The sequence below is a fragment of the Hetaerina americana genome, unplaced genomic scaffold (assembly GCF_022747635.1).
Source record: "Hetaerina americana unplaced genomic scaffold, ioHetAmer1.1.p SCAF_7, whole genome shotgun sequence".
Taxonomy (NCBI): domain Eukaryota; kingdom Metazoa; phylum Arthropoda; class Insecta; order Odonata; family Calopterygidae; genus Hetaerina; species Hetaerina americana.
The window spans coordinates 72,386,720-72,408,445 of record NW_027287316.1 but is presented as its reverse complement, the minus strand read 5'-3'; the positions used below and the strand labels follow the sequence as shown (position 1 = coordinate 72,408,445).

At 37.8% G+C, this 21,726-nt stretch overlaps 1 protein-coding gene across 5 annotated transcripts in view; it reads right to left on the bottom strand.

Moving 5' to 3' along the window:
* The window catches only part of Spn (protein phosphatase 1 regulatory subunit spinophilin), a 251,523-nt gene that overhangs the window by 46,277 nt on the left and 183,520 nt on the right, over positions 1 to 21,726 (bottom strand). For all 5 annotated transcript variants that reach the window (XM_071595653.1, XM_071595654.1, XM_071595655.1 and 2 more), the window contains exons 8-12: positions 16,578 to 16,780; positions 10,460 to 10,480; positions 3,442 to 3,613; positions 2,172 to 2,357; positions 875 to 1,135 (exon numbers count right to left, since the gene is read on the bottom strand). In XM_071595653.1, coding sequence (XP_071451754.1) covers positions 875 to 1,135; positions 2,172 to 2,357; positions 3,442 to 3,613; positions 10,460 to 10,480; positions 16,578 to 16,780 — 843 coding nt within the window. The remainder of the gene's footprint in view (positions 1 to 874; positions 1,136 to 2,171; positions 2,358 to 3,441; positions 3,614 to 10,459; positions 10,481 to 16,577; positions 16,781 to 21,726) is intronic.

Below are 21,726 nucleotides of genomic sequence, written 5' to 3'. Positions count from 1 at the left end.
AATGAAAAAAATGAAGTTTCTCCAGTAAAATGCCTAAAAGTTCAAAACACTTCTTTTTATCTCAAGTATGCAGCGTAGCCCATTTCATACAGGGCAATACATGGCCCCTGCATTTTTTAAGAGAATAAATTGATTATATTTTGTTAACTTTGAAGTCAATGATTAATGGGAAATTTCCATAATTTCAATTTCATTCTCTTTACCTTGCTCTCTCACTAGCATTACGTGAGAGATGATCCTGATAAAAATTTTAAACATTCATGTTTATCAAAATTTCAGTTACAATTGTATTTTAAGTAAATATTGTGAATACCCTCTCATGGAATGAAACATTTACTTTCTATATACATTGAAACCAGCCACAAAATTATTCCAACCTCATTATTTACCATCAAAACAGTGCGCCCATGACTGAAGTTAACAAAATTCCATTAAGTTATTTATATGACTACCTAGTAAATTTCCAAGAGAAATTGTTTTAAATGATTATTGATTACATTCTGAGCATTTTGCAGGAAAAAGGTGGCAGTCAAAAATAAACAGGTATTAATAACTAAGTGAGATCAATACTAGTTAATCAGGCCATAATTAATAGAGCAAAATGCGACGATAAGCACTATTTCACATCATTACACCCAACATTAAATTACTCTAATAAAGGACAGATAGTAGCAATTCTCCACTAGATATGTTTTACTGGGTTTTAATGTATTACATCATCATCACCTGAAGTTGATGTAATACGTCAAAACCTGGCCGTACAATAAAACTTATCTAATAGTAAATTGCTACTGAATGTTATTTTTTATGTTTGAATTCCACCACATCATGCCTGAAATTACCCAATTTACTAAATTACTCTCTCCTGACTCACTTGAATACGACCATCCCTGGCAGCTGCACCACCTTCTGTTATGGTTTTCACAAAGATACCCAGCTTCTCGAGACCAGCATCAGCACCAACACCCATCCCTATGATACTCAGCCCCAGACCCTCCGCTCCCTTGCGCAATCCCACAGCCATCACATCCATTCTCTCCACTCTCTTCTCCAGCTCATACTCGGCTGATGCGGCAACAGGATCCACGTCTTCATTGCGCCGATCATACTCTCCCACAGAGTAGGTGCTGTACACCTACAAGCAAAATATTAAAAACATTTATTACTAATTAAATCCCTGTTCCAGACATAATATCTACCCAATGCATAATGACACATCTTCATCATTTTGGTTACCACAAGTGAAAATTGTTCATTGCAAAAAAAATTTGGGTCACATAAGTCACATAAGCAACTGCACCTTTTTTCAGCTTCTAAGAGAAGCATCAGGTATTAAATTGAAAAATAGCCAACTTTTCCAAACAGAATAGGGGAGGATCAGAAATGACCAAGTTAAAACTATATCTACCTGAGGGTTGGGTGCCAGCTATCAATTATGAATCAACTAAGAAACTAAGAATGTAATAAAATGGAATACTCAAACAAGTTCTGTAATTTTAAAATTTTCCAAAAAAAAGTCCATTTTGGTTCTTTATAAGAGAACAAAATTGAAGCCAGATCGATAAATCGCCAATGTAATAGGTGATGATGCACTCACTGGATAGTCAACAGGTCACAGATATTCCTAGCTGCAATGGTGGATACTTCAATCAAAGGTGGATCAAATGTCCCATGTTAAGGTGACATAAATCCCTCCCAAAACTTCCCCTTATAATAACAATATTAATCTTCCGTTACGTTTGAATTTTTATTGAATCATTCCATTTAATGATTCTAAGCCCAGTTAACCAAGGTAAGCAGGTGAGTTCAGTGCACACGAGATAAACTGCTTTAGCTTAAAAGGTCCCCATCTCTGGCAAAAAGTAGGAAAAGGTGCAGCTAAACCTTATCTGATAAATTGATAAAAACTTATCTAATATTAGTTTTCACATTTTGAACAAATGATGAAGATAACAATTTCCTGCTACACCTAACTCAATAGGGCTATAAGAGCTATTTACTTGTTGGCTCACGTTGTATTTGGAAATACCAAATAAAATGAAACATTCACACACTTGGCATGACAAATACGAAAATCTCTAGATAACACTCAGCCAAACAGTTCAGAGTACACAAAGGCTCCAGTCAAAATAATATTTACAGAAGGAAACAATGATAAACACATGACTCACCTTGATAGGTCCAGTGCTGAAGGTAACTTTAGTATTCCGCTTAACAGGAATGGGATAGTCCGAATCTTCACCTTCTCCCAATCCTTCAAAGCCATCATCATCATCCTCATCTGTTTCGGGTAACCCAGGAACCTCCATCCAAAAGTGACCATCCTCAAGGTAGTGAACTCCATTCTCCACAAAAGCCTGGATGGCCATGGAGAAAACAAAATATTATTCCTCCGTAAACATTCTCATAATTTGGCATCAAAAAATTCCTCGACCTGAAGAAACAAAAACCTAGAGAAAACAAATCCACATATTGAGGTCATCTACATGCACAAGAGTCAGGATCTTGAATTATGCCATTTAGCACTAATACTTCACCATAGGCAAAGTCAAATCACAATTCAAAATGATGCTGACATGCTAATTCCTGCAGCGAACTAATTGAGGTTGGCCCAAATTTTAAGGGAGTAGCTCAAAAGACAAGTTTTCTTTATGACTCGCAATCAAGCCTGAAGGCCACAGGTGACCTAAAAAAATGGCGAATAGCCTCTACCCTCCCTTCCTTGCATGTAGCACCCATTTGCGTCACACAGAAGCTGTATATGTGCAATGAGCCAAATAGAAGAAGCTCAACTAGTGCACCTTTGCCAAAGAAAAACCTACACAACACTTACAGATTGCATAACCGCATTTTTTCTACAGGGCTGAGCAAATGCAAATCGGGACAAAAATATTCTACCAAGCAGCAAAATGACTAAATTTCACCAAATGTATCTCCAAATACCTATGACATCAGCTTTTCATCCCAAAAAATGAATTTTAAGCTTGAAATTACACTACAGGAATGTACAAGAAATTTAATAAACCTCATCATATCATAAGATAGATTAACAAAGTGCATATTTAACAAGTGTCTATCAGAGATATTAATTCCCAAGGAATATAAAACCCATAGCAATATATAAAATATCTAGAACATATGTCTTATAAATCCAGAACTAGTAACTGAGAGTTAAGTGGGACACGAACTTATCTGCACTTAAATAATTTTCCAACACTAAATAGACTTCAATACATAAATACATAATTGGATCACAGAGGCAATGATTAGTGCAAATATATCTTGCACATCAATTCTGGGAGAATTTTCTTTGATTTTTAAAATTTTATTTTTTAAAATAACCATTGATTTTAGCAATGTACCGATAGTAGCATGAAACAAATTCTTTAAATTCAACGCAACACCATCATAAATTTCTCACATTTTACACATGAATCTCACCTCTTTCCCAGGCTGAATAGCCAAGAATGATGCTTCTGTTGTGGTTGTTGTAGATGAAGTGGAGTTTATTTCCTCTTCATGAGCAGCTGGGCCTTCCTGATCATTATTAAGGCTGCTCACAGACCCTAAGAGGCCAGATTCTGAACCACTCTGAGATCCTCCTCCCACATGGCTATTTTGTGACAAAAAGGGTATCAAAAACACTGTTTGACTTGAACTGTACAATTTTGTTACCATATGAATGCACCTTTTTTCTGAGTGCTTTTATTTAGGTTGCAAAATTAGTGTTAAGTAGGAGAATGGATACAGCACTTTAAATGTGTAAAATGTTCTCCACATCCTATCAATAAGACAACAACATGATACTGAACATTTCACATAAAAATCATTTCATCATAAGCTAAAAATATGTAATTCCTTAATCGGTTAAAATGGCAATGCCAACATCACTGAACTAATTTCAACCCTAGAAAAGAAAAATTAAACATATGCCTAAAATGTTTATCCTAAAATGTCTTCCTAAATTGTTTATCTTTTCAAAAAGCAAATCCTAGAGATGAGCTCTAAATAATTAATTTGGAAGTTTTTCCTGATGTTTAAGAATCATTTATTCACATCCTACTTTACAAGTATTTTAGATCAAGGGAAGGAAATGCACAATCATTATGAAAAATATGGGCATCACAGACTTATTTCACAATTTCATTAAAATTGCTTCCATTTACAAAATACATGAATGTGTACAACCAAAATGAATATCAGTGTTAAACTAGATACTTAAGTTTTATTACATTCTTTGCCACTAATGTTGTACAAATTTCCCAGTAAACTTTTTAAAAAATTTGAAGGAGCTACATTCTGATAAAAAAACATGCATAAGATTAATGCAGCAAAACTTAAATGCATTGCCTTTTGTCTCTTAACTTTCTTGACTTCGTTGTTTCGAGTACTCTCTCAGTAAAAGGCTTATAAAAATCAGTAAGTTTAAAATGTCCTGCTTGTAATTAAGAGTATTTCTTTATACACGCTTGTACTAGCAATCGATTTTTATTTCATATCTCACCTACAGAGTCCCCTTTAATATCTCCCTAAAAGCATTATTTGCAAAACATGGGTATGACATGCCTCTTAAACTTGCTACTTCTACATTTGCAAAAATTCATTCAAGATATTTGTTAATTTCCATAATCCTTTATGAATGCACTGAAAATGATCATGGATCCTGAAGGGTCACCCACGCAGATTTGTAGGGTAGGAACCAGGCAAAAGGGAAATCCACACAGAATCTGCTCCTCAGTGAGGTGGCCCCAGATCCATATGGCAGTGATGATGACACATTTAAAAACACTTATTAGAGGAGAGCAATAGACTTGGAGCTAATGACATAAAGTATAATCTACACAGCCATTTGCTGATCACAGACAGAGGAAGGGTTCAATAATTCACCTTGACCCACCGGGAGTGGCCGGCTCAGTACAAAACAGTGCACAGTTTCCCCTCGGGTGGGCACGAACAATAACCCTCCGCATTGCAACCCACCTATAGTCAAGTGTGGAATCCTGATGAGTGCTCGAGGAAGTTATCGAGGAGTCCTCAGCAAGCGAGGGGGTATGGGTCCCAGCAGCAACGGCCCAGTCCCCCTCGCTCTCTTCCTCCTCCTCATCTTCGCCCTCCTTCTCCCCACCCTCCTCCTCCACGCCCTTCTCTGCCCTCCCCTCCCTCCTCGAGGTATCTTCCTTGAGCAGCACTGCCTGCGGTGATGACAAGGAAGACAAGTCCTCCGCCATTGGATTGAGCAATTTCTTCACCTCCTGTGCTTCCTCATCCGAGAGTAGAGACTGCGACTGCCTGCATGCACACAGGGTTATAAGAGGATGTAATGGGGCTCATCAGTCGGTCGCTTTGGCTTCTCATCGAGGTGAAGCGTGAAACAACTGCCCAAGTTGGTGAAGGAATATCTCTCTTGGCTTCAATACTAATAAGAGAGTGGTCTAAGCTACTGTCTTATTTCAGCATGGTCACAGAAGATATTACTCCTGGCAAGCATCTCACAGGCAATATATAACAAATTTTTGGCCAAGGGTCTTCGGGCATGTTTCAACAAATACCTAACTCCCATCACATGTGCATTTAATGGCATATAAAACATGCTTCTTCTTTTTAAAAAAGGCTGAAAAATTTAACCTGCATCTTATACGCTAAGTCACAGTTTATATGGGTCATGGTCTTATCTGGGAATAAGATATCCCTTACGTCCTGACTTTAGGGCCAAGTAGGTTTACCACCAAGATATATGATAAGATTGGCAGCCCCTGAATTGATCATTACAAAAACGATATAAAAGGTGCTCCCCACCAACCTCTACATGCAATGTCAAGTGAGTAAAGCCTTTCAGAACCTTCTGTCAATATGCATGATTTACCATTGAAAGAAGAGAGAAAGTTTCTGAGCAGTTCAAGTATAATTGCTAGAAACCTCTCACTCCACTTAATACTCACACACATGCCAGAAGGTTTTCAGAGTAAAATGAGTAACACCCAAATGAACTCAAAAGTGGGTGTTGGGTAGTGTGACCAGTAACATACAATTGACAAAAAATTAGGTAATTGTTCCACAATATCGCATGACACAATAGATTCTACATCATCCGCACAGCCTTGTAACTGAATTTAACGTTAAATAATATATTGTAGTTATTTCATAGTCATTGCTACTTTTAATCAATAAAATGAGAAATGCCTGTCGATTACAAGTACAATACAAAAAAGTTAAGCAGTACAAGAAACCTAAGCAGTGGAAAGTTTTTCTGAATAAAATTTCCCTGCTCATGTGAGAATGGATTTTATATGCCATTAAATGCGGTATGTATACACATATTTATTTCATCTGTATCTTCGACTTTCATTCTTGGGTAAAAAAATCATCTTTTACAACATGTTGTATAGTTGCTATTCCATCTTATTTTTTGACCAAGGAAAAAAGAAAATCTCTTCATTTAATGTACCAACTTAATTTCCAAATATCATCCACATTGTTAAGTTTTTTCAACAAAATACAAGTGCTATTGTACATTACTTCATGTATTCCAATAATTCCTAAGAAGATTGATTTCTGTGACATATTACACACTGAAACGAGACAAAAATCAAATGGGGACAAGGGGGGCAATGCTTGCCCTGTCAAATCTAATTCAAGACTTCATCCTTGACAAAGTGGGGAAAGGCATGGGAGTGTTTTAGTAATACTCTCTCAAGAACTATAACAAAATACTTATAGTGAAAACTATTCATTATCCTGCCATCAAAAAATAATAGCATTTCATAATACTTTCTTTTAAATTATTTACATCCATATTTTCTCCCAATACCCATTTTAGTTTCTTAGAGCAGTAACGTAGGGACAACTACTAAGCCTTGCTACCTAGCAGTACACTGTGCAATATATTATACCATTAAAAGGGCCATTCATGAATTTTACAAGCAGTTGTTGATAATTTTGAATTTTCCAGTGCTTTCATGGGTCAATGAGTGGTTCAAATAGCCATTTAACACCATTAACAAACCATTGAAGGGAATCTGAATGGCACTGCATTACAAAATATTTGAAAGACTCAAACCCACAATTTTTCTGATATATTCGGTGAAACTAACTAGCAGCACCCAGACTAAATTCAAGATTATTTTAAGCAATCATTTTTTTAGAATGCCATCTTTATAGTATGTCCATGGCAGTACTAAAAGCTATCCTATACTGCTTAAAAAGTAACAAACAGCACTCAGCCTTATGTTTTTACTGCCATCTGAGAAGAACTGATTGTTTTGGCCTTCATTCTTTTTCACTAAAGTAGAATGCTGCAGAAGAATATTTGTCTGTTAGAAGCAGCACAGATTAATTAAACTGGAAATATACAGCAATCCCTTAAGTTTTCTTTCATTCTCCCTGTTGAAAAGCGATACATCTATTCTATGGCACCGTCACAACATTTTACATTAAATGCAGCTGCTAAATAACATTAATTCTCCCCTACCCATTAAGAAACAGCAATATCAGATAACATGGCTGAATATTTTTGATTGTCTAATCTGCTTATAAGATTAATAAATGACCCCTGAAGTATCTCTTAAATTTTTTAAGACAGTACAAAATGCTATTGTTGTAATAAGGAGTTTTAAATACATTGTTTACAGTATAAAATTGGCATAGTCCTAAGCACCCATGTGATAGCATAAGCCCCAGTGATAATAGCATACTGTGCACAAAAGCATACCAACAACAAATTTCTATCTTCGATGATGCCACATATTTTAATATTGCATGCCAAGTTGGTATGCTAAACAAAATATGATAATGGATAAAGAAAACAATAAGAAAAGTATGTTAAGGTAAAGTTGTACACCCAAATTTAGCCAAAACCAGATTGTGGAGAGATTTTAACTGGTTAGAAAATTAGCCGTTCTTTACAACAAATTGAATGTTCAGAATGTAAAAGTAAATTTTTCCAGCAGGAAATTCTATTAAAAGGTAAAAATTCATTCAAACCTTGGCACCTCAAGATATCTGTATGTAATTGTGGGCAGCAGGCTATGACATGATGGTCCACCACTCTCAGATAAAGGAAAAATACATTAAGTATAATAAGCCCTTTTAAAGACTCAGGTTTAACAAAACTAGTAATGACAACTTAGAGCATCCCCTGAGAGGAAAGTGCATATTTAAGCCAATAATTATTATCAGACAAAGATAAAGAAATGTACTTCTATTTGTTCCCATTCAATCAGTGCTTTGAGTAGTGGGTATTGTGATTTTTGAGGCAGAAAAAAAAAACAAGTGCAATCAAGCAGAAGAGAGAAAAAATTCTGTTTCAAGTGCATAAGATGATAAACTCAGGACACACAGGACAATAAACATTTCGTAGGTACTGGCCTTGCTCAAATTAAGGATGAAATGGGAACAATTAAATGCAAAAAATCTATTTACATAGGTGACAGAAAAAACAGTGCACGAAGGTCATTCTTTATTTTTAATTCTTATAAATGGGATAATATAAGAGAAACAAAACAGTATTCTAGAAGTAACAGTTTTTGGAAGGTGACAAGTGTTCATGTCATTCTATGTTCCATTAGATTGGTTTTCTTTGCAGTTCCTCAATTATTATGACAATGGTTGATTATCACAAATCTAACTGGTTTGGATACCATTCTAGGAGGAAAAAATAATCAGCAATTCAACCATTTGACATTTACAAATAAGCATTGATCAAATTCCCACCATGTTACGTATACATGCATTCATGACAAATACTCATACATTATAAAAAAGATTGGGCATAACGTGTTCAAAAACAATGGCCACAAAGTAGTTTGAAACACATCTGACAATTTGACATTAACCAGGTTAACATCCCAAGCATTATATGCAGTGCACATGCTATTGTGGAAATACAATATGTACAAACAAAATAAAGATGACAGTAAGAAATGCACATTTCACACAGCGCACAGGCAATCCCAACATGAACATTATAATTAATTAGGATGGAAAACCAAATGTTGTCACTATATATACAATATAAATTAAAAACATGTACAGTTTACAATTACTTCAAGAGAATTCATGGAAGCAATAGAAAAAAAAATCACTGTCACCCTGTGCTTATATTTGATAGACAAGAGGAAAAGAAGATGAAAGAAGAGAGTGAGGTCATGTCGTCCTGCAGTATTCGTTATGTAAAATCATGCACTGGGGTAAGAGGACCACATCCTTCCTTACTCTGCCAACCATCATTCCCAAGAAATCTGGTGCTCAGTATAATCACACGGTGTGGACCAAATATGATGTCTTAAGGCATACTTTCAACCCACAAACTTCATCAGAACCCAAGTATGTGTGCACACTACCAATTTAGGTCATAATACCACACGTATGGAAGCACAGTAAACTCTCGAGCGGATTATACGATACATTTGCTATTTTTTCCTTGATGAATCTCACCTTACCTTAAAACTCAAAATTTTAATAAAATTACAATCGTAAAGATAATTAGATGCTGTGAAACTTTGATATACCTATTTAAAAATACAAGCATGAAATACATTGGCTTCATTGAAAGTTTCCAAAGAAACTGCGGGAGATGCCGCAACAGTAACTTTTAACGTCCCAGTCCCAGATAATCCCAGTCAAGGCGAATGATTTTTACACTCTGAAATTGTTGCATTCATTGAAAGTTTTTAAGATCATTTTCCAATCTTATTGAAAGTTTTAATTTAAACATTTTCATATAATCCATACTTTCCCATTATTGTTTCTCTCACATTCATTAGCCCTGAGAATTTCATATGCTCCTTTAAAACAAGCGAATGTACAGCTTTACTATGCAACAAATAAGTAATTGAATATCTGCACTGCATTATTTTAATTGGTATAAAATGATGATTATGAATCTGTATCAGCAATCTTTTCTCAATATTCATTTTTCGCCATTCATTTGTTTTTTTCTGACTACATGATTAGTTGAGCTCTCTAAGGAAAATATGTTCTGCTATTCACTTGATGGTAGTTCGGTTTTGGATAACTCTAAACCCACTCTTAGATAACTCTAATTCCACTCTTATAAGAATGGCTGAAAATTGAAAAAAAGTTGTACCCTCCATCGCTAAAAAACGTGAATTAATCACATGAAATGAAAAAAGAGAGCTTCCGCACGTATCCATTTATATTACAACATATTTTCGGTGTATTGGGTTATCTGTGTTTTCCATTCATCCTTTGCGTCATAATGCATCCATTTGCATGGATAGTCAAGAGTTTACTGTGCTTTAGAATCTGGCCCAGCACCAAAGAATGGAAGCCATTGAAAAACAAAGTAATGAACATACTCTCCATTACAAAAACGTTCAAAGTTCACCACCACCAAATAAAATTTAAAATGAAGGCAAAATACTCATTGAAGATGGTGACTAGGTTCTATAAGGAACAGCTTCCATAGCTGGCATGAATATTACACACCACAAACACTCACCTTATTCTTTTTTCCAGAATGCTGAAGATGTGGCAGAGACACAGGGGATATGAAGAGAACAGAATGATTAGTGCTTGTCAAGTATGTAGGAATGTAAGACGTTAACTATTAGAAATGGTAGCTAGTTAGCCAGTACAAGCAAGAACAGCCCATCCCACTCAAAACATATGCCACTTATAAGATTAGGAAATCTCCAACATTCCAGTAAAAGCTGTGCCATCAATTTTTATTTTGAAAAGAAAACATTCCATTCAAGAATGAAAAGTTTCAATAGTGCCAAAAATAAGGGATCCTATTTCAATTTTCTAAAAAGAAATTTACTGCCTTAACTATATGCCACCACAAAAGAAGAGTGTTATAGATAAGAAATAATAACAACAATGACTCCCTGATGTTATATTCCCTCATATTTGTAATACCCAATTGCACTATCAAAGGCGGTACAAATTCTTGTGACATCAATACTCCCTGAATCATTCCAGCATTCAACATTGCAATAGCAAAAATATTTACTACCGAAGGATGAGGCAGCACTGAACACTGTGGAAATTTTTTTTAGGACTACTTTCAGATGTTATGACCTTCTTATGATGTTATGATCTTTAACTGTGGAATCCTCATAAACTCTTCCCTAAGAAAACCATTTTGTATTGCACATAATAATTTGTCTTTCCTGTTAAACACCATTTAGTTAAACTTAAAATGCCCCATACTAATGAATAAACACAAATGCAGCTGACACAAAGTGAACTGAAGGATGGAATGGGATAAGGGGTCATGAACCTCATCCCAAGGTTTTACTCAAATTAATATTTGCAGGTAACAAAACAGCATATGGCCTTACACAAGATTTTAGACAGCAAGCTTTTACTGAAATTAGTTTTGGGATGAGAAGTTATTTAAAATTGTTGGTTTACATGAGGAACGATTACAGTTTCATAATATTGGAAATCCTTTAGAAATGTAATAAAACCTAGGCTGTTCTTGCGAATAATGATAAAATGATTCAATTCTTAAGCATCATTTTTCAGTCAATAAGCATAATTTAGGCCAACATGCATGTCATATAATGAAAAATATATTTAAAAAGCTTCAATAAAGGTAATGTAATTTTGTTAAGTTAAATTTGGTTGTTAAGAAATAAGCAGTATATTTGAAAAAATATTCTTGAGACAAGTTTAATGGTGTCTCTTTTTCTCAAGACAACATATTAACTTAATACAAGTAATGAAAATTATATTTGGATTCAATAATATTATTTTAGAACTATTAAATATGCTTTATTCTTATGAATATTCTTCCCAAAAGCATTATCAGGTATGAAAAATAAGTTAGTTTCAAAAGTTCATTCAAGAGAAGCATAGTTTTAAACATTTTTCTGGGAACTCAATTTTAACACAGGCACATAGACAATGATTCCTAGTCTCATCATGCAAGTGAGTTATTATTCATGATTATTTTAAGTATTTCATTCATTACATCAATGTTCTTTAAATTCACACATGGAAATATGCAGTGCTTTGAGAATGGTACACCATGATCTCCAGTTGAAATTGCTTCATGTACAACGTTTATGGCTAGCTATGGATTTTATTCTTTTTATCATTAGTCATCATTTAAACAGAGAAAGCATAATGCTATATCATAAACTTTGTTACAATTCCATGATTCTACCAACCAAAACTCACATGATATGTAAGTTGGGAGGTATAATTCAACATTTGATTACTGTCCCCATTAAATTAAATTGATGTAACTTGAATGAGCAATTTTATCAATCTCAAATTCATTACCATCTGAATAATTGTATGCAATGAGACAATGCAACCTCCAATTTGATGATCTCAATAAAATATACAAGATTTGTATAAAAAGTATCGGTCACAATTATTCCGTGACGTGTGCTTAAAGTGCTGAATTTAGACCATCAGTTAAGCATCCACATGATCGTAAATCATATTGGCATTGATAAGATGACCTTGTATACCATTATCACAGACAATTGGGCAATGCTAAAGATCTGCACTAAATTTGTCCCGAAAGTCTTCACGAACAACCAAGAGCAGAGTCGAGTGTCTGCTTGGAAAGACTTTCTGCAACAGCATTGTGATGATTCCCATGCATCTTACAGTTCCTACTTATGTCTGAAATAAATCTATTTTTCCAAAAACTTTCCCGATAACGCCATTAAAGGATGCAGATTGCTCTTGGACTGCACCCCCATTCAAGGGTTGCATCACACATTCACAATGTCACTTTCCATGGTGCAATGATAAACAATAACATTTTGTGTTAAGCTTGGGTCAGAAGACCATGGTTAAGGGTGCTCACGGAGATGAAGCAATGTCCCAAGGAATGGTTTTCCACTGGTGCAAGATATTCCAGGATGGTAGAGAGGACATTGACAACAAGGAATGCTCCGGACGTTTGACAACGACACAGTGTAACGAAAATGTGGACAAATGAGAGACATGCTCAATTCTGATCAATGCCCAAGCGTCAGAATGTTAGCAGAAGAGTGGAATATTCTGAAAAGCACAGTGCATCGCATTCTTATAGAAGATTTGGCCATGAGAAAGGTGTGTACCAAGGTGATCTCTAAGGTGCTGCTGCAAGATAAGAAGGCTGCTGGTATGACAATCTCATGTGACCTCTTGGAACACTGTGAAAGTGACCTGCAGCCCTGTGAGGCACAGCTGGACTTATTTTTGTTCCTAAGAATAAAAAGAAGCTTAAAAGGCAGCCCATTTTGAATGCTGAATAACGTCCAAGAGGCATTGGCGAGGTACCTGAACGAGGTTCCCGACCATGCCCTCCAGGAAGCATACGACTTATGGCAGAGGCAATCGAATTGGTAGGTTAATGCACATGGGTACTATTTTGAAGAATTTTAGTCATTTGTACTTCGATCTGCAATAAATCTTCTTTTCCCAGATTTATTGAATTTATTTTTCGACAGACCCTGAATCAGTTTTTCTGCAAAAATTACAGAAGAGCTAAGTATTTAATTTTGATGAAATGTGGGTACTATGGAAAAGTGATTAAATTAATGCATGTAATGCATGTATTTACTTAGATAGTACACATTAATCCAACCAATTATTGTCTTTTTTTGCAATGAACGTTGTTGTAAGGGATACATCATTCTAGTAAAATCATGTAATATGTCATATGTGGCATTATGCCATGAAACAACATTTTGATTGCCTTTACGGAAACCAAATAGTAAATTCCTTTAGTTATTTCTTTTTCAAATTCGCAAAGATAGAAGTACTAATGTAGTATAAATAAATACAATACAAAATGGTAAAATTAAATGTTCAATATCAAAAAAAAAAAAAGGATTAGAAATTCAAAAGTCCAAATCAAAGTAGGCATTCCTATACTCATATATTTCACAAAAAAATAGAAGTATATATTTTATAATTAGAAAAATCTATCCCACACATTCCCATTATACTACTCCAGATAATTTTGAAGGCTTCTAGTCATAATGAAAGTGTGATTCTACATGTATGCTAAATATGTGGAGAAAACACACGCACAGGATATCCAAAAACAATGCCATAAAGGTAGAAGTTTTCAATTGGAAAATAAAGAAAAATAAAAGTAGATGCATCATTTAAAGGCATGTGTTCATGTACTCAATGCACAAAAAATAAACATTTTCGGTAATGCGAAAAACAAGAAATTACACACCCAGCCACAAACAAGACTATACCATGCAAAACAGGCAGATGGGGAATTTTGGAAGGGGAAAAGATGTCATTAGTTCATCATTTTTATCCTTGCAAAATGTAGAATGGGTGGTAACATTGCAATGGGAGGCCCTAAAATTATATGCCCTCCAAAATCCACTCAACATTCAACCCTCTTCCATCAACAATTACCTGAATCTTAAACATGTACTTGAAAAAGCAGAAGCCTTCTTAGGCCAGAAAGCTTATATTGATTGAAGATAATAAACATTTACTTAATGAATACATTTTTATTGCTCTTCATGAGTTTTTATCTCATCTTGAAAAAAATGGTTTTTTTATATTTCAATGAACATGTGGATCATCTTAACATAAACATTTTGCTGCTTTCAAGTGATTCCAAATTATTAGCATAATTAGTAATGATCTACATGTTGCTTTTGTCGTCCATGAGATAGGCATCTAAAAACTTATGCAAACAAAATTTTGATCGATCAATGACATGCCTTTTCGTTATATAAATTACGTTAATAAATAACTGTCTCTCAAATTTTAATGAAGATCAGAGAAAATTCTGGCCAGTTGCAGAGTGCATGCTGTCATTTGATTTTTGTGTGCAAAAGGATCATCAGTTGCCCAAAATTCATCAGGATTATTGCCTAGTATATGAACACATATGGATAGTGTAGAATAATGAGTGAAAGGGAGGTTATACAATCCAGTATACATATCCAGTATCCAGACCGATGAAATCGTTCAACAAGTGGGCTAAGAACTGTGATCTGATCAAAAATTGACAATTATTGCTCTGGCTGATAAATTTCCTCTAGTTGGATGCATTCACTCAATTGTTGTGGAAAATCTCAGATTTCACAAATTGTCTACAAGGGTACCAAAAATGCTTACTGACCAACACAAAGTGCAAAGAATATTGAGTGGACGAGCCTTTTAGGAACAATATCACCAGTCCTGACCTTGTACCTAATGACTATTTCCTCTTCTCGCACTTGAAACGGGTGCTTGATGGACAATGGTTTGAAGATGATGAGGAACTCAAGACTGCTATTGTAAACTGGTTCAATTCCCAGGAGGCAAACTTGCGTAGTGAGGGAAGCTAATGCAAAATCATGATAATGCTTGGAAGTGAATGGGCGATGAATGTAGATAAGTGAAGAAGGTTTTTAAGGAAACTAAAACAGTCAATAAAAAATTTTTCTGGTAAATATATTTTTTTAAACCAAATGTCCATTGCCTTGTTTTGCCTCACAATTCAGCCATCCAACTGGCACAACTATCCATTTTAGGGTGATGCATCACAAAGATCTGAGATCATGTCAGACTGTTTCTTGCTTTTAATGGAATTCAGGGAAGAGATATCATCGGAGTTGTGAAAATAGTGGATTCTCTTTCAAATAATTGCTTATTCTAAAACTAATGCTGTTATAATATAATAAAAGAAATGACATATTTAAAAGTAATTAAACTGGTAGAATTGAATGCTAACTATGTAAGCTTTTTGCTGGATTCATCATGATAAAAATTGGTCGAAAAACCAACCAAAACTGAAGAAAAAAAGGCCCAATCCCTGCACATCAACCTTCGTGTTTTTTTTAGATACAGTTAAAAGCTAATACAGACTACTACTCAGGTGCAATTTTATAGAGGGTATAGCTGTTATATTATAAGGGCTGACGACAGCTTAAATTCAAATGATCATACCAATTAAGCCCGGACAAGATGTGAAAATCTAATTAGCAAATTATTAAGGAGGAAGCCAATGCCAAAAATAAATTATGTATTCACTACAGAAACATGTTTTTTATAAAACTCACAAGGGGCCTGAATATGCTTATGTTAGGATAGTCAATAAATGATATATTTAAATAAAAAGTATTCATTACTTGGTGGAATCATGTCGCAGTAAAGGAAGAAATAAGCCTAATACCGTATTGAGTGTCATGAAAGTCAAGATCATTCCCCAAGAATCCATGTTAAATCATATACACACTCACCGTATATGCTATATCCCTATTTTCATTGAATAAGAGGTGGCCCTCCACATTAGAAGAAATTTAGTATTTTAAGGACTCCAACGCCAATAAAGTCAGTTGTCCACCAGACATAGTACTCATCTCTGGATAATTTAGATAATTTTTGGCACTTTAAAATTTTCCGTCATATACGGTAACGCATATAATTTACATTGAGGATGAATAGTGACAGGAATAGTAACAGCCTAGTTGTAACTGACAATCGAAAGGTCATTTAAAGCAGATGGGTGAGGAAATGAAAATTAGGTGATAACCAAATATAACACAAGCCCTGCCCAAGAACATAGGATTACAGGAACTAGAATTTTAAACGTCATCATTCAACAATTATGCAAATTCACTCAGAGCGAATAACTTTTTTTCACTTACTTGGCACTTAGCATTTTCTCTGCCTCGTCCGGAGTCATTGCGTCAGGCTCTTGATTCTTTGAGTCATCCAAGGAAGCCTTTGATAACTGGTCACCTCCGGGCTTTCCAGAAGAAAAGGCAGCATCTGTGTTGACCAAGGGCATTACACCATTTATGGAAACTCCGCTTTCCCAACATTGCTGATCCGATTTCTTTAGATCATCCTAGAAAAAAAAATTCCAATGAGTCCGTGAAATAATTACATATGTCATGGGATGGAGGGCAGTTTTTACACCAGGGTATTTAAATTTCTTTAAATAATCATTCATTGTCAATCAGTCATTCAAGAGTCATTGATACTTTAAAAGAAGAGGGTATTGACCCTGTCAACTCAGGACATTCTCTGGATTTTTCTTAATGTATCAGAGCATAATTGTTTAATAAATTGTCCATTAACTTACTGTAACCTAAATTCTAGTAGCTTACTTTACATGATATTTTAAAATGATTTGAAAGGAGGTGTTCTGATAATGCAGTGCATTTTCATACAACCCAAAAGGACACCTCAGCTAATTATTCTGTGACAACCACAGTAAAAACAGCAGAATAATTTGCTATCAAGTATGATTAAGTGCTAAAACTCTCAGCATTAATTCATAATGCCCTTAACCCACTTCCTTTTCTGTATTGATATCCTTGTGGATATCAATACAGAACAGTAAGCGAGACAGAAATCATATAAGGAAATAGCAGACTAGGAAAATAGCAAATTATTATAACAGAAAAAACACAAATTATTTATTTAGTTTGAAGAAATTAATTGGGAAGAACAAACTTAGCTAGATGAAGGGGCACAACCCTTAATGAAGATATTTGAGATCATATGTTTAAATTCTTCTTTTGAAATGGATTTGATTTCAATACTAAATTTTTCCAATAACAGTTTCCACTGCGATATAAACTCAAATTGAGCACTGAAAAAATCCAATTAATATCCCGCAATTAGGGAAACCAACAAGACCTGGGAAAAGTATATGGCCAAAATAGGTTATTAAGTTGCAATGCAATGACCTGCATCGCGATAAGAAGTATTTTTCAGAGACTTTTGCGTTGGACATCTATGAAAGGAAGATAATTATATAAAAGGAAAATTATTGAAAGTTTAATGCAAAATATAATGAATCAAAATCATCACCTCTTCTTACCATACATGCATCTTTAATGTACGAGCCAAGTACGTTCATCCACCTTCTCGAAAAATCTTGAGGCATATAAGAGGACTTCATATTGCAGTTTTATTTCTTCAGCATGTCGTTCATTGTATTACACAAATTATGACATAAGTAAACGTCACTGGCTTCTTGAGAAACTATATTGATTTACACTCAACCAAATAAACGTTCCCATTTTGATCTGAAACGCCTACTTTTTGTAAAATAAATCGATTTCAATATTAAGATATAATGTATCACATTGTATTTACAATGACTCTTTCCCATGTCATGGTCTTTCCAACACTTCTTCGATCATCCTATATTTATTTTTTCTTTATCTTAACAATTAATTCAGTACTTTATTTTGAGTGCATGTGCAATTCCAAAGGGGGGTCATTTCCATTTTAAAAATTTTTCCAATTTAGTTTTCTTCTTAATTGAGTCGTAACGTTGTTGTTGCATTTTCCTGTACCCATGACACAAGGTGGCATTCTTGCCCGTGCGATGTCCTGCAACCATTAAAATACAACTAAAAATACCATGAGGACGAAAACAATTGAGTCCCAGGCCTCAATGTTCCCATTAGATCGGGATATTCCGAGAATAGGCACCCTTGCTAATTGAACGATTATCACAACTGCGAGCGAGCCGGTTGGAAGGGAAAAACATTGGGATTCGGAAGCATCTGGCAACGTCGCAAAACGGGACGGATGGTCTTGAAACTTTAAAAACTATTCCGCTCTCTCGATTTTCCAGAAATATCCCTGTTCTGACGTGAGAAAAAAAATATAAATATATATACATATATATACACGCTTGGGTGACGACGAAACGCAGTTGACGATATTTACTCTGAGCGTCGGGCCGACATCGCGGCCCTTTTCTTCCTTCGCACTCGCGACCCATGCGCGCGACAAATGGAGAGCAATTCACGGCCCCGGTTTGTGCTTCTTTATTGGACTTGGAGAGGCGGTGAGGGAGTAACTGAAAAGGGGGAGGTGGGCGGGAGTTTACCCTTCCTACTTGCTTCGGGATCGGAAGACGGGAAGAAAAGGACGAGCCCGCTTTCCCCCTTCCCGGCTGGACCGCGGAGAACAGTTTCCGTCCTCCAGGACGCTGTTGGACGGAAGAAAAAATATTTCTCTAGCCCGGGTTGCCATTCGAAGAGACCACCGTCTGGAGCGCGCAAAAAAAAAGACGACACGCAAGGAAAAAACATGCGAGATGGGAGCGAGAGCAGCTGAACGGGGAGGATGCATTGGTGGCAGGTTAAAAACCTCGGAAATTTAAATGCCCCTCCCCCCCTCGCCACGACTGTCTAGCGAGGCAACGAACCACTTAAGAGCCTCCACACACAATGTCAGCAATGAAGAATGTCCTCTTCGAATGGTCCAAAGACCAACGAATGAGGAAATGACAGATACATAAACACAAACAAATACAGCACCAGTTTAAAAACTGTTTCCGTTTCGAATGCCCTAGGCAAATCGAACTTAAAAATGGAATATTGCCGATTCACGGCACCCTGATCAAAGATGACCCGACTACGAACGTGATTTGGTGCTCAGGAATGCGAAAGGTGATCTTTTCATCCATCCATAGGTCTTCGCGGATACGAATATTCACGCATTGGAACCGGAGAACCATCGGCGGATTCGCGCATCCAGACACAACAAAGGCCATCGCGTGGACTCACCGAGGAGATGCAGAGTAAGGCTCCCAGGTTGACCGAAGGGGCGAACGCCTCCGAATCCAACCCCGAGAAAGCGAGAGTGGACAGAATCCTGGACCTACCCAATGGCTGGGAGACGAAAGCAAACAGGAAACAAACACACAACACACGGACGGCCGGTGCAAAAATAAATGATCGCTGGCGGAGTCTGCTGCGACCGGCCAGGATCATTCAAGAGGGCGAGAGAAGATCCCGTGGGGGCTGGCAGGCGGCGACTGGAAGGTCTGGCCGAAAGAGGGCGACGGGAGAGGGAAGCGATAGGGGGGGGGAGGGGGAGAAGACGAGAGTGGGGAGTAAAAGAGAGAGAGAGGAAGGAGAAGTGAGAGAAAGAGGGTGTTTGGGGTACGAGGGACTGGCGTGTGCTGGCGGGGAGTGTCGTGTGGGAGGGGTTGAAGGGACCTGGGGAATGGGTAGGGAGACTCCCGGATTAGGGAGCGGGAAATGGGGGCGGGGGGGAGGAAGTGTTGGGGGAGATGTGGGGGAGGACACGGTGGGGGGGGGGGACGTCGAAAACTCACATCACAAGCTTCCGGGCCACTTTTTGGAGCCCAAGAGCACCGATCGCATTCGTCAACGGAGAAGGTGGGGACGGAGCAGTAATTTCATAACCGATTCGCTCGGCACGGGAGCGCGTGGACCCTTCATCGCGAAAGAAGAACGCCCATGCACATCCACAGTCAATTCGCCTCGTCGGGAGTTGGCGGTGATGTCAAGGACTTCTCCCGACGCAGGGAGAAGAGTAAATAAATACCTCTCCCATAAAGAGATTCAAGTCGGCACGAGGGACTAACTGATGGAGGCGTCTATGGCAGAAACGCGGTGTTTTGGCGAAAATAAATTCGCGGATCGAGCCGACACCACGAAACCAACACCAACATTCATTCACAGCAATCAGCCTCAAGGTATGATATGCGAGAGATACCCCACGCAGCAAACCCTGCGGTGGGTGAATTGTACACGCCGGGGGGGGGGATGGCACGGACAGTTCCTTCCCCTATGCCATCAGCGTCTTCCCAGGAAGAACTAGGGTCCTAGAAAATCACACAGCTTGGATGAATTTGGGAACGTCCGGGAGCATCATCCGGATTTGAACCTGGAACCCACAGGTCGGCAGCGAAAAGCCCTAAACACTAGGCTACCACGCTGACCGTGAACATTTATTCGGCCTTACATTTGGCCGGCATGCATCCAGGTCATATTTCGCAAAACTTGGCTCGACCCACAGGACTGCCGGTCGCGGGGTCGCATCCCTCCTCAATTCACCGTACCTCCCCTTCCCTGCGCCGGAGGGCCGCACTCTATCCGCCGGTCGCCGCGCCCTCTGCGAATGAGCGGCTCGAGTCCCGAGTATGAGTGAGTGGTAAATGGGTGCGCTACCCGCTTCTGACTGACTGAGAAGACGGTGGTCGCCATACAGCAGCGGCGAGGAAGGAAGAAGGCAATGGAGGATCGAAAAGGGGAGAACGAGGAGGGGGAGATGGGGAAGATTGGTACGAAGGGGCCGGTGGGAGCGAGCGGGGGGGGGCGATGAAGAACGGGGAAGGGGGGAAGAGGGGGAAGGCGTAGGCGGTGGGGCAGCCGCTTATGCCGAGGAGCGTGGGCTGGGAACGAGGAGAAATGGGGGAGAGGGGAAGGGGGGGCAGAAAGGGAAGGCCGCGGCGACGAAGATCAAGGGGGCAGGAAGGGAAAGGGGATGGGGGGATGAGAGGGGGGGGTTTGGGTTAAGGAAGGGAGAGAGAGCGGTTGAAGGGCCATTTCGTCCCTCCCTCGATTATTTCTCGCTCCTCTACTCTTGCGCGATACAGCCTGATCCCATCGCCACTATGAAGTACTAAGGAGACCACTCCCTCACCACTGAACCATTCTGCCAAGACAATCTCTCGCCTCCCTCGTGCTCGAGGGCACACTCTCGACCACTGTCCTCCAAAATGACATGCAGGTAGGAACAAATCGCAATTACGTGCCTGGGCTGGAGGGGGAAAAAATATTATGACCGCTGGATCGCACATGGTTATCGGAAGGAGCTCACGTCCCGCCCAAACAGAGTTGACGCTTCTGTATGTGGATGTCGCATACCCTCGAACAAAGGTCAAGGCTTGATATGCTACCCTCAGCTCATTTTTCTCTATGACACGGCACAAAAAAAATCTTCGGTCATCTTATGGCTAAATATATTTAGGGGTGTCAATTAAACAGTAAACTGTTTCCCGATGGTGTCAAAAAG